The sequence below is a fragment of the Colletotrichum chrysophilum genome, assembly GCF_026319265.1.
Source record: "Colletotrichum chrysophilum strain AFK26 chromosome Unknown scaffold_14, whole genome shotgun sequence".
NCBI classification, from domain to species: Eukaryota; Fungi; Ascomycota; class Sordariomycetes; order Glomerellales; family Glomerellaceae; genus Colletotrichum; species Colletotrichum chrysophilum.
This window is the reverse complement of record NW_026517301.1, coordinates 301,602-313,161: the sequence shown is the minus strand read 5'-3', so window position 1 is coordinate 313,161 and position 11,560 is coordinate 301,602. Positions and strand designations below refer to the sequence as shown.

Below are 11,560 nucleotides of genomic sequence, written 5' to 3'. Positions count from 1 at the left end.
GCCTTAGTCAGCGACCTCCCGCATGGACAATGGACCCCACTTCGAGCCGCTGTTCCTCGATGTCCTCTCCTGCACTTCCAGCTTTGACTCGAGTACGTACCGCGACATGAACTTTTTCAGTATCGACTTCGACAAGCAGTCACTCACTTCCCCAAGAGCGCGCAACGGCACAGCAAAATGGTCCGAATCAAAGAGAGGTATATCCTCGTCAACATTCTTTACCCACCTGACGCGTCAAAGCAACAGGCGACCAATGTTCCGGATGTCGTAGTCATGCATCAGCCCACGACGGGGCAGCTTACTCCCCAGTCACTGCTGAAGGCGCTCCGAGCTGAAGTTGCTACGCTGTTTGGCGATTACGGCTCTGGTGCCATTGAAGGAAACCTATCAAGTCAGTAAAGAAAGACCATTGTCACGGACGCCCGCTAATCGAGCCTAGTCAAATATCTCTCTCAAGCAACTTCAACTTTCATCCTCAAAATCAAGAGAGAGCACTACCGTCTTGTGTGGGCCGCACTTACCTTCATGGACCGCGTCCCGCTTAAGCACGGAGACGGAAAACGCTGCTTGTTCAAAGTAGTCCGAGTGAGTGGCACTATTCGTAAGGCTGAGGAGGAAGCCATCAAACAGGCAAGACAACTCGTACTCGCCGCCAAAGACTCCGTCGCAGCAGCAGCCAGCGGCACCGTGCCAATGTTCGCTCAAAGCAAGGCACAAGCCGGCGACGCCATCATGGTCGACGCATCAGATGTCTCAGAAGCAGAGGGAATGGATGAAGAAGACGGCTGAAGGGTATCATTTGTTTTTGCGCACTACTTTTACGCCGCTGTCTGCCGGCACTGTCATGTCGCCAAAGTCCGGATCAGAGTCTGCCATCGCCTGATCCGCCTGACCGCCACTGGGGTCCTCCTCTTGCATCTTCGCCTGCTCCTCCCACTCTTTCCTCTCGAGCTCGTCATACTCGGCCTTGCGGTCGACCCAACGCTCCTGGATATCATGAACCTCCAACATGGACGACTCGTTACGCATGGCGACCTGCCACACGGTGTCGTTCGCGCCCTCTGCGCTGCCGAAGATGTATCCTCCAGCTCTATCAATTACCCTGAGCAGATGCATCATGCTCTTCTTGTCTTCGACCGCTAGCACCTCGAACCGGACCAATCCGTAACTCTCAATCATGTTTGCGACCGCCTCGTTCAGCCTGCCGAACTTCTCGTTGCGCATCACGGGAGACTCTTCCTCCAAGTAGGGGATGAGATATGAAAGATCGTCAACATCGGTGTAGTAATCGAGATTGAAAGGCAGAGAGTCGTACGAAGCGACCTTGTCGATTTTGGTAAGGACATTGATGTGTGGCATGTCCATCTGGAGCATGGCGCGGAGGGAGAGGAGAAGGTTGGAGATGTAGAGTGAGGGTTGCGTTAGGCAGAAGGAGTCGGACAGGTGCACGACGACGAGCTATTAAGGAGTTAGCGGGAGTTGGTTCTATGATGAAGAGCCAGGAGGACCAACCCTGAACCCAAGCTTCTGTAGCTTGAAGAAGATGTTCCGTAGCGAGTTGTGATGGGTGTAAAGCTCAACTTGCCCTGGGCAGTCAAACAGAAAGTATTCGTCGTCGCCAATCTCTTTGAGTCCCTCTTCAAGCCATTCAAAGTTGTGCTCCAACTCCTCCAAAGCGTACAGAATGCCGCCGTTTGGTCCTAGCCTGTCACCGGCCATGATATCCTCGAGCTTGACGAGGTCGCGAATGTCGAGGGCTTTCGGGTAGTTTGTGTGGTCGTTTGCGGGATCAAGATTCACGACGGAGCAGGCGCGACCTATGGCGCCCATGAACTGGTGCACTTGACGTGGCGTGTTAGCTCTTGAGACTGTCGAGGACGCATCGTCGGGTCGGGGAGCTTACTGCCATCGCAGTAGGTACTCTTTCCAGAGCCCGGACTGCCAAGGACGAGCTGCGCAAAAGGCATCCTGGTTGATTCTGAGGCTGAGTTCCTTGAATTCGTGCCAGGAGAAGGTGTTTGTTGTGAGGAATTTGCAGTGTTGAAGATTGCCTGCCACACCGGACGGGATCTCGAATTCTTTCGAGGGTGAAGTTTCTCAGGCTATCTGCCTTACCACCAGTGCCCCTCCATGCAGCATTACACAGCACATCCACAGCGTTCTGCAGCTGCCAGGCAACTCCACTACACTGACGCCCGTCCATTCCCGGGAGGCCTAGCGTCACATGCTGCACCACCAACCGCGCTGAGCTTCCAGCGGGCGTGGGGCGGCACAATTCGCCTGACCGCCCGTACCCGACCCAGCTTTCCAAGCTTCCATCTTCAAAGCTCCCACCCCATAAGCTGCTTTTTTTCTTCCCTCATCTACTTTTTCTCCAACCACCTCTTTGGCTCGAGTCTCGTCTCAGCCACCAACAACCGGCCCTTAAAAATCATTCGCCTCCCTTGCCCACGCGGCCCGGCTCTGCTAGCCCCGAGGGACGCGCTCAACCATGTGATCTGGTCTTTTCTCGCGCGCGCTATGCTGAACAACAACATCCTCTTGTCGTTGTTTCGTCGCAAAACCGCAGCCGCAGTCACCAATCGCAGCAGCAGTCATGTCGTCCGCCGACATATCGAGCGCCATCTCTGACGCCGTGTCGGCCACAATGAGCACCTCTCCGGAGGTGCTCCCGTCCGCCTTCACGCGCGCGCAGGAGGTCGTCGCCGCCCAGGGATCGTCCAGCTGGTTGGGGCTCCTGGGGCGGTTGATCCTCGCCATTCTGTCCTTGATCTCCTCGATCCTGTATTGGGCTATTCGCATCGTGACCATCACGATACCTACTCTGCTCTTTACTTTGTTCTCGACGAGTTGGACCGTGACGATGAACGCCACCACATTGTACGCGTCCTGCTTGCCTTGCTATATGGGAGCCTGTTGCTGACTCCCCGCAGAATGGTTATCATGGTCGCCATCATATCCGCAGTCAGTTGGGTAGTGCGCTATCGCATCCTGAACATGTACTCTCGGCTTCCCCCGGAGCCTCAGAGGAAGGAGCCAGACGTTGACCTATTCCCCGACACCCACGAAGAGGGCAAAAAGGCCGGCTTATCCAGCTATCTGGATGAGTTCTTGAGCGCTATCAAAATCTTCGGGTACTTGGAGCGACAGGTCTTCCATGAGTTGACCCGCAGCATGCAGACTCGCAAGCTCATTGCCGGCGAGACCTTCAACCTGGAAGACGAGAAGGGCTTTTGCATCGTCGTCGACGGGCTCGTGGAGATTTTTGTCAAATCTGGCCGAAATGCCAGAACCATGGAGCCTGATCCTTGCGAGAGCTTCGAGTCTGGCTATCCTGCTGAGGAAGACATCTCTCCTGCAGGACATCAGCGATACCAGCTGCTCACTGAAGTCCGCAACGGCGCTCCCATGTCGTCCTTGTTCTCCATTATGTCTCTGTTCACTGAGGATGTCAAGCTTCGAACAACGGAAGACGATACTCCTGAGCCTAGTGCTGGGAGCGCTGGACTGAGAACTTCTCCGTTTCCACGCAACGCTGGTTTCCGGCGTATGCCATCTGACCCTGCAAGCCCGTATCAGATGACACCTCAATTCGCGGAATCCGCCGATGAGAAGCCTGGCGTGAGGATTGAGGAGCCGCCGAAGCGATCTGTCACCCCGACGCCAGCCAGCGCGAGAATCCCTCCCATTTCTCTCGACAACCCAAGCAGCGGTAGCGCTCCTGGCAGCGCGCGTGCACCAAAACGCCCACCGCTCCAGAGCCGCGCAACTTCTGGCTCGGCCCATCCAGATATCATTGCGAGGGCGACTGTCGACACGACCATTGCAATTATCCCGGCCAGCGCTTTCCGACGCTTGACCAAGGTCTACCCTAAGGCGACTTCCCACATCGTCCAGGTCATCCTTTCTCGTTTTCAGAGAGTAACACTCGCGACTGCGTACAACTATCTCGGACTCACCGGGGAGGTGCTCCAGACGGAGAAGAACATGCTCTCCTTCACCACCTGCCAGTTGCCCAACATGCTTCGGGGTGATGCGCTTGAGCGCCTGAAAGAAAAGTTCAATCGTGAGCGTGAGCGCGTTGGTGGTGAGCTTGAGAGCAAGGGCATTGCTCTACACAACGCGAACGCTCATCGTCGTCGTAAGTCAACGTCGACTCTGCGGAAGGATGCAATGATCCATTCCATGAGCACCAAGGAGAGGTCGTTCTCCCAAGTTGCTACGACAATCGCGCCTCCCAGAGAGCGCTCCTCCACGCACACTCCGAGCCCTGGCGATTTGCTGGCAAACATCCAATTTGCTCGCACGGGTGGTCACAGGCCCGGCACTTCCACCACTGCCGACATCGACCAGGTTGCTGACGCTCTTCGTCACGAGGGGACAAGTCCTCTTGCTCAACGGTCTTTCAACCCGTTCCATGCTCAGAAGCATCCGCGGATCTCGATCGACGGTCGCGACTCACTTGACGAGGACAACCTTTTCCGTCAGTCAATACTGGAGTGCATGTTCAAGGCGATCGGCTTAGGCAGCGGTGGCAGTGTCTCGCGCGAGGCCGAGTCGGTCGAAGGATCTCCCAGACTGTTCTCCTACGACCAGCGTCGTCAGAGAGTTGGCCTCGGCAACAACGCGTTTGGTCTGATGGGCCCTTTCGAATCCTCTGGAGACGGTGACACGGAATCGTTGACTTCCGGGGGGTTCACTTTAAACACTCCACCGAACGCGCACCTGCTGGCTAATGACATGAAGGACGATGTCGAGATCGTTTTCTTCCCCAAGGGATCCGTTCTGGTTGAGCAGGGCGAGCGTAACCCTGGGCTGTACTATGTCATTGACGGATTCCTTGACATTTGCACCACGAATGAAGACTCGTCCGCCGACATTTTGCATTCATCCAGCAGGACTTCTCTCCATGCTGACTACCTGGCCATGGATGGATCTCCAGCTTACTCTTCTGTCAACCTGCTCGGGGCAGGAAAGGCTGGAGACACGAAGAAGAAGCAACCTGTTCGCCGCAGCGTGTCCCTGATCAAGCCCGGTGGACTCGCTGGTTACGTGGGTACAGTGTCGTCATATCGATCATTCATCGATGTTGTTGCGAAGACTGATGTCTACGTTGGCTTTCTGCCACGGTCAACCATTGAGAGAATCGCCGACCGCTACCCTATCGTTTTGCTTACGATGGCCAAGCGACTCACGAGCCTTCTTCCTCGCCTGATCATGCACATCGACTTTGCTCTCGACTGGGAACAAGTCGATGCCGGTCAAGTCATCTTCCACGAGGGAGACGAGAGCGAGGCCATCCACATCGTTCTCAACGGACGACTTCGGCTTGTTCAGGAGAAGAAGGATGGCGGTGTCAGTGTTCGGGCAGAGTTCGGTCAGGGCGAGAGTGTCGGAGAGTTGGAGGTCCTCACAGAGTCTGTACGGCCCGGAACTCTGCATGCCATCCGTCAGACTGAGCTCGTCAAGTTTCCCCGCACGCTCTTCAACAGTCTGGCTCAGGAGCATCCCAACATCACCATCAAGATCTCGAAGATTATCGCATCGCGCATGCGCAATCTTGTTGATGACCCCTCCCAACTGTTGTCTAAGGAGGCAGGTGGCGTCAACTCAATCAGCAAAGGTTCCTCATCCCTCAACTTGAGGACCGTTGCTGTCTTACCGGTGACTTACGGCGTCCCCGTCGTTGAGTTCGGCAACCGATTGATGAATGCTCTGGCTCAGGTCGGCCCCGCAAATGGGGCGACCTCTCTCAACCAGTCTGCTATCTTGAACCACCTAGGCAAGCATGCCTTCAACAAGATGGGCAAACTCAAGCTCTCTCAGTACCTGGCCGATCTGGAGGAGAAGCATGGCCTGGTGGTCTATGTCGCAGGTAGGCATTTTTCTTTCCCTCTCCCATTTCGTTCCGCGTCCTTTATGATGAACAACTCTGTTTCCCGAGGCAAGACCGCTGAAGGCCAAACATTAACTCTAATTTTTTCCTGATTGGACAATCACTATTTACCATTTTGTTGCGATGACTACCTGGACACGTCGCTAACCAATGTTCAGATACCAACGTCAACTCCCCATGGACCCAGACCTGCATCACTCAGGCCGATTGCATTCTACTGGTTGGCCTTGGCGATGGCTCACCCGAAATCGGGGAGTACGAACGGTTCATGTTGGGAATGAAGTCCACCGCGAGAAAGCTTCTCGTTCTCCTCCACGGCGAACGCTACTCTCCTTCAGGTCTCACCAGAGCGTGGTTGAGGAATCGCATGTGGATCAATGGTGGCCACTACCACGTCCAGATGCCACTGGGTGCGAACATTATGCCGGTGCACCCACCTTCCAAGCGTACGAGCACCACCTTGAAGGAGAGGGTCCAGATCATCCAAGCAGAGATTCAAAAGTACACGTCCAGAAAGGTCCGCAATAGTCCCTTCTACTCTCCAGACGCGCCATACAAGGGCGACTTCCATCGTCTGGCAAGGCGCCTGTGTGGAAAGTCTGTTGGTCTCGTCCTAGGAGGCGGCGGAGCCAGAGGCATCACGCATATTGGCATCATCCAGGCTATGGAAGAAGCAGGCATTCCCATCGACGTTGTCGGCGGCACGTCAATCGGCTCTTTCATCGGCGCCCTATATGCCCGCCACGCCGACGTTGTGCCCATCTTCGGCCTTGCCAAAAAGTTCTCGGGCCGCATGGCCAGTATGTGGCGTTTCGCGCTGGATCTGACATACCCCACGGCGTCGTACACGACAGGACACGAGTTCAATCGTGGTATCTTCAAGACATTCGGCAAGACCCAGATCGAAGACTTCTGGCTCGAATACTACTGCAACACCACGAACATTAGCAAGAGCAGAATAGAGTACCACACCAGCGGCTACGCATGGAGGTACGTCCGTGCGTCCATGTCATTGGCTGGCCTGCTTCCACCGCTGTGTGACGAGGGGAGCATGCTTCTCGACGGTGGCTACATTGACAATCTGACGGTCTCGCACATGAAGAGGCTGGGGGTAGACACCATCTTTGCAGTGGACGTAGGCGCCCTTGACGACGACACGCCACAGGCGTACGGTGATTCGCTGTCGGGAGTGTGGGCGTTTTGGAACAGGTGGAACCCGTTTTCGGGTACACCCAACCCGCCAACGTTGGCCGAGATCCAGGCTAGACTGGCCTACGTGTCTAGCGTCGATGCTCTGGAACGGGCCAAAACGATGCCTGGCTGCTTTTACATGCGGCCTCCGATTGATGACTATGGGACGCTCGACTTTGGCAAGTTCGACGAGCTGTACCAGATGGGATACAAGTACGGACAAGACTTTTTGCAGAAGCTTAGAGAAGACGGCGTTCTGCCTCTGATGGAGGAGACGGAGGCCAAGAAGGCGATGCGGAGGACGATGGCGCCGCGAAGAGCAAGCATTTAGATCAGCAGAACAGACCCTAGACGCCGACACGAAGTTCATGAAATGATACCACCTCTGCATTTTCGAAATTGTCTCAACATTGTCTCGCCCTAACATACGTGACTGGCATCGGAAGGGCCTCATTTGTTCCCGCATTTGCCGTCGTCGGGCCAGACCGGCAGCTTCAGGGTCCAATCGAGAATCAGGGGAATCCTTGCCCTGTTCCGCGTGGCTAAGACAATAGGCGATGCCCAACGGTGGTGTTGGTAGCAGCAGCTGGTCTTATGATCTTTTACAATTGGCTTTGGAGCTGTGTGCTAAGCAGCTGCAAAGACTACTGGCGGCTCAAAGGCAGCGGGGGGCAGTGTGGGTACCGTCCCGGGAGCTTTGGCCAGATGTAGCAACGCCCTGACGTCAACGGCTTGGCGGGTTTCGAAGGGCGGGCGGGCGAGCGCATTCTTCTGGGTCGACCCCATGACATCATGCAGCTAACATGACGACAAGCTTCTGCCCGGAGCCCAATGGGGAAGCTCCCGAGTCCCCGGCAGTCGCCATATTGGATGTCAGCTAAGGGTGCGGGGGAATGCCAGCGGTGAACTGTCACTGAGAAATAAATTTCCGGTGCTGTCCTCATTCTTCGGATTGTTGTTGGGGCCAAAGTGCAACAAAAGTGCAACCCACCCCTTCATCCATCGACAACACCAACTTGCTTCTCCTGCATATTTTGTCTTGATCCGTTCCTGGGCGAAAGCAAGCCACCTGCAATCCTTCAGATTCTTATATATGACAGGTACAGCTCCGGCGTCACAGCGGATCTGCACTTGTCTCTTGCACTAAGAACCAACCGATATCGACGCCGTTTGAGCTTGATGGTCTTGCTAAGACGCAGAGCATAAACCGGACCCGACCCAAGCCCACCCCATATCAAACAAAACCTTCTCTACACCGTTGAAAAAGTAATATTACGAAAATGGTCAAGGTCAAGCCGGGCAAGCTTCTACCTCCCGATCCGCGACCATGGACCGCCGACCCGGAGCATCGCAAGATGCGGAAGACCATGGAAAAGGAGAGCCCTGGCTTCGACTGGGGCCAGGCGATTGCTCTCGGCATGATTGGAGCCACGGTCATGTTTGGTATTGACAAGTCGCTGAAGAAGTGCGAGGAAAGGCATGAGGAGGAGGGCCGTCGCGAGGAGAGGCGGAGAGACAGGGAGTCGAGGTCAAGGCCCAGGAGGGCCACGCAGAGCGTCGCTGGGTCTGCGAGGGAATCTGCAAGGGAGTCCGCTCGAGGCTCCACGCGGGGTTCGAGGTATGATCGAGATGAGAGGAGGGACGACAGGAGTCGCCGCGACGAAGACGAGGACGAGTACTGGGACCGGTACTATGAAGAGCGGGAGGCCATTCGGGCTGCGAGGGATTACAGCCGTGAACCGGCCCGAGCGCCCGAGTCGATCAAGGGGCTGAATGTTATGAGGGATGAGAGGGAGTATGTGCGAGCGGTCGATCAGTTTGATCGCGATTATGGGTACGGCAGACGGTACGATGATCAAACACGCAGCAGAAGCAACCCCGGTTCGAGGTCGAGAGGTTATTCGAACTGGTGATTACGACGGGAGAAACGCTCGACACAGAGATGTCACAACACACAATATCATTACACGAAATTACGACCAATACATTACGGGAAGCATCAACGGAGCATAGCACATTTTTTTAAATTACGAAATTGGATATTTACAGAAACAAAAGACAGGAACAGAGAGGCATTGGAAGCTAGATGTAGAAAGGTGTCGATTTTTTTTACCGCATCATTACGGTCTAGCATATCTATGAATATAAACATGTCCAAAATATTTTATCATCTATTTTGCCAACTCAGCCTCGGTCGCAGCGACCAAAATGTCAAACGCCTTCTTCACATGCTCCTCCTCGATGACCTGGCTGCTGCCGGTGCACATCCTGATAGCGTACGTGCCGTGCAGCACCGTGGGCGTGAGGTAAATCTCGCCCTTGCCGTTGATGCCCTCCAGCACCGCCTCGGTGACCTTGTTTCTCTCTTCAGTGCTCGCGCCCTGCTTGCCGCATGTGAACACGACCAGCGCGAACCGCGGGCCGGTGACGATCTCGAACAGGTCGGCGCGGGCCTTGAGCATCTCGGCGAAGCGCTCGCCCATGGAGATGCCGCGCGTCAGGTGGGCGCGGATGCCGCTGGCGCCGTAGGCGCGCAGGACGAACCACAGCTTGAGGGAGCGGAAGCGGCGGCCGAGGGGGATCTGCCAGTCACGGTAGTCGGTGACGAGGCCGGCCTCGGAGAACTGGTTGCGCAGGTAGGCGGGCTTGATGCTCAGGCTCTCGACGAGCCAGGCGCGGTCGCGGACCCAGAGGGCGGAGCAGTCAAAGTTTGTGAGCATCCACTTGTGCGGGTTGATGTTGAAGGAGTGGAAGGAGGCCAGGGGTGGGGTGAGGTGCTGGTGCTCGGGCAGGATGAGGGCGGAGCCGGCGTAGGCGGCGTCGACGTGGACCCAGATCTTGTCGCTGTCGGAGGAGAGGGCCTCGCTGATGCCGGGGAAGTCGTCGATGGCGCAGGTGTCGGTGGTGCCGAGGGTGGCGGTGAGGTAGAAGGGCTCGAGGCCCTTTGCGCGGAGGGCGGCGACGGTGGATTGGAGGGCGGGGCCGGACATGGCGTAGCCGGCGGATGCGGGGGCGGGCACGGTGGCGAAGCGGACGCCGAGGATCTGGGCGGCCTTCTTGGTGGAAGAGTGGGCGGCCTCGGAGCCGAGGGCGACGAGTTTGGAGCGCAGGCGCCAGGTCTCCTCCTCCTTCTCCTCCGAGTCCTCGGGCAGGTGGGCGGTGGCCTGGCGGAGGAACTTGTCGCGAGCGGCGACCATGACGGTGAGGATGGCCTCGGAGGCGGTGCCGTGGAGGACGCCGCCGCCGCGGGTGGGCGCGGTGGAGAGGTAGGCGGGGGGCAGGGCGAGCAGCTGGGCGAGCCAGTCGAGGACGATGGTCTCGAGCTCGGTGACGGCCGGGGAGCAGATCCAGTTGAAGTGGGCGCCGTTGAAGGCGTTGGAGTAGAGCTCCGCGAGCATGGCTGGGTAGGAGGAGGAGCAGGGGAAGAAGGCGTGGAAGGAGGGGGACTGCCAGTGGGTGATGCCCGGCACGATGTGGGCTTGGAGGTCGGCGTGGATGGCGGACCACGGCTCCGGGGCCTCGGGGGCGGACGCCGGGAGGAGGGGGCGGAGGTAGCCCGGCGTTACGGACGGGAGCACCTTGGGCTGGGACGTGATTGTGTCATAGTATTTCGTGACTGCGGTCCTGTGTTAGTTGTGCTGTTTTGAGTGTTTGAGGTGATGGGAGAGGGGCGTAAGTATGTGAGGATCTTACTGTCTTCCACGACCTCCTGGGCCGCGGAGCGGAATTCAGATGAGTCCATTTTGGGGAGTTTGCCTTCTTGGTGATGCTGGTGTATGAGTTGCGCGAGTTGGTTGACCGGAATGCGCGGACACCGCAGTTGAAGTTGAAGTTGAAGTTTGCGGATGAAGGTATTTATGTGAATGACACCTTTTTTTCTTCCCCAGTGTGAGAGAAAAGCTCACATGAGATGAAGTCAATTGTGCTCTGTGCTGCCCCTGGTTGCGTGCCCCTCTACCCCTCCAAAAGTCCAAACGGCCGGGATTAGCCAAGTTGCATGTTTCCCATCCTTCTGCTCACGACCCCACTCTTTCCAGTCTTTACGGTCCCCAAAAGTTCGACATGGTGGGTATCAGATGTGCTTTCCCATAGGTAGACGGTAAAGTGCCGCGCGGGAGGACGTCAAGGTGGTGTTGGCGTGGACTCGGAAGACCCTTCGGAATGCGCGGAAGGGGGCTCGGAATCGGTGTTGTTGGTTTCGACGTCGACGGACTGCCCCGCCATTGGGTGCGGGAGATCGAGTATGTGGACTGTTGCAGGGCGTACAAGGAGATCAAAACCTGGTGGGATTGTCGACTTTAAATCAATTTTGCGCCCTTGTTTGACGAGCTAGGCTTTCCGATGCATCGGGATTTGTCGTCAAGAATTCCGAGCTGTCCACGCATCAAGCCACCACGGTCGTGACCGACATGCAAGCTGGGTATCGATGTCGCCAGGTCTACGTGAAAGGAACAACTCACCGATCAGCTTCTC

The 11,560-nt window shown here is 56.5% G+C and overlaps 5 protein-coding genes across 5 annotated transcripts; 3 read left to right on the top strand and 2 right to left on the bottom strand.

Annotated features, from left to right (window-relative positions):
• Positions 1 to 177: 177 nt before the first annotated feature.
• On the top strand, positions 178 to 789 carry COL26b_002772 (uncharacterized protein; the record flags this gene model as incomplete). Its single annotated transcript, XM_053175680.1, has 2 exons — positions 178 to 391; positions 440 to 789. 2 exons carry the CDS (start codon positions 178 to 180, stop codon positions 787 to 789), a joined length of 564 nt encoding a protein of 187 aa, XP_053040389.1.
• A 6-nt stretch (positions 790 to 795) lies between these two features.
• Positions 796 to 1,967, bottom strand: COL26b_002771 (uncharacterized protein; the record flags this gene model as incomplete). The annotated part of the gene is made up of 3 exons (XM_053175679.1): positions 796 to 1,458; positions 1,513 to 1,841; positions 1,904 to 1,967. The coding sequence occupies 3 exons, from the start codon at positions 1,965 to 1,967 to the stop codon at positions 796 to 798; spliced, it is 1,056 nt and encodes a 351-aa protein (XP_053040388.1).
• A 629-nt stretch (positions 1,968 to 2,596) lies between these two features.
• NTE1 (phosphatidylcholine and lysophosphatidylcholine phospholipase) lies at positions 2,597 to 7,418 on the top strand (the record flags this gene model as incomplete). Its single annotated transcript, XM_053175678.1, has 3 exons — positions 2,597 to 2,880; positions 2,934 to 5,875; positions 6,055 to 7,418. 3 exons carry the CDS (start codon positions 2,597 to 2,599, stop codon positions 7,416 to 7,418), a joined length of 4,590 nt encoding a protein of 1,529 aa, XP_053040387.1.
• Positions 7,419 to 8,367: 949 nt separating this feature from the next.
• On the top strand, positions 8,368 to 9,000 carry COL26b_002769 (uncharacterized protein; the record flags this gene model as incomplete). Its single annotated transcript, XM_053175677.1, has 1 exon — positions 8,368 to 9,000. The coding sequence occupies one exon, from the start codon at positions 8,368 to 8,370 to the stop codon at positions 8,998 to 9,000; it is 633 nt and encodes a 210-aa protein (XP_053040386.1).
• Positions 9,001 to 9,258: 258 nt separating this feature from the next.
• On the bottom strand, positions 9,259 to 10,829 carry COL26b_002768 (uncharacterized protein; the record flags this gene model as incomplete). The annotated part of the gene is made up of 2 exons (XM_053175676.1): positions 9,259 to 10,703; positions 10,781 to 10,829. 2 exons carry the CDS (start codon positions 10,827 to 10,829, stop codon positions 9,259 to 9,261), a joined length of 1,494 nt encoding a protein of 497 aa, XP_053040385.1.
• Between the last annotated feature and the right edge of the window lie 731 nt (positions 10,830 to 11,560).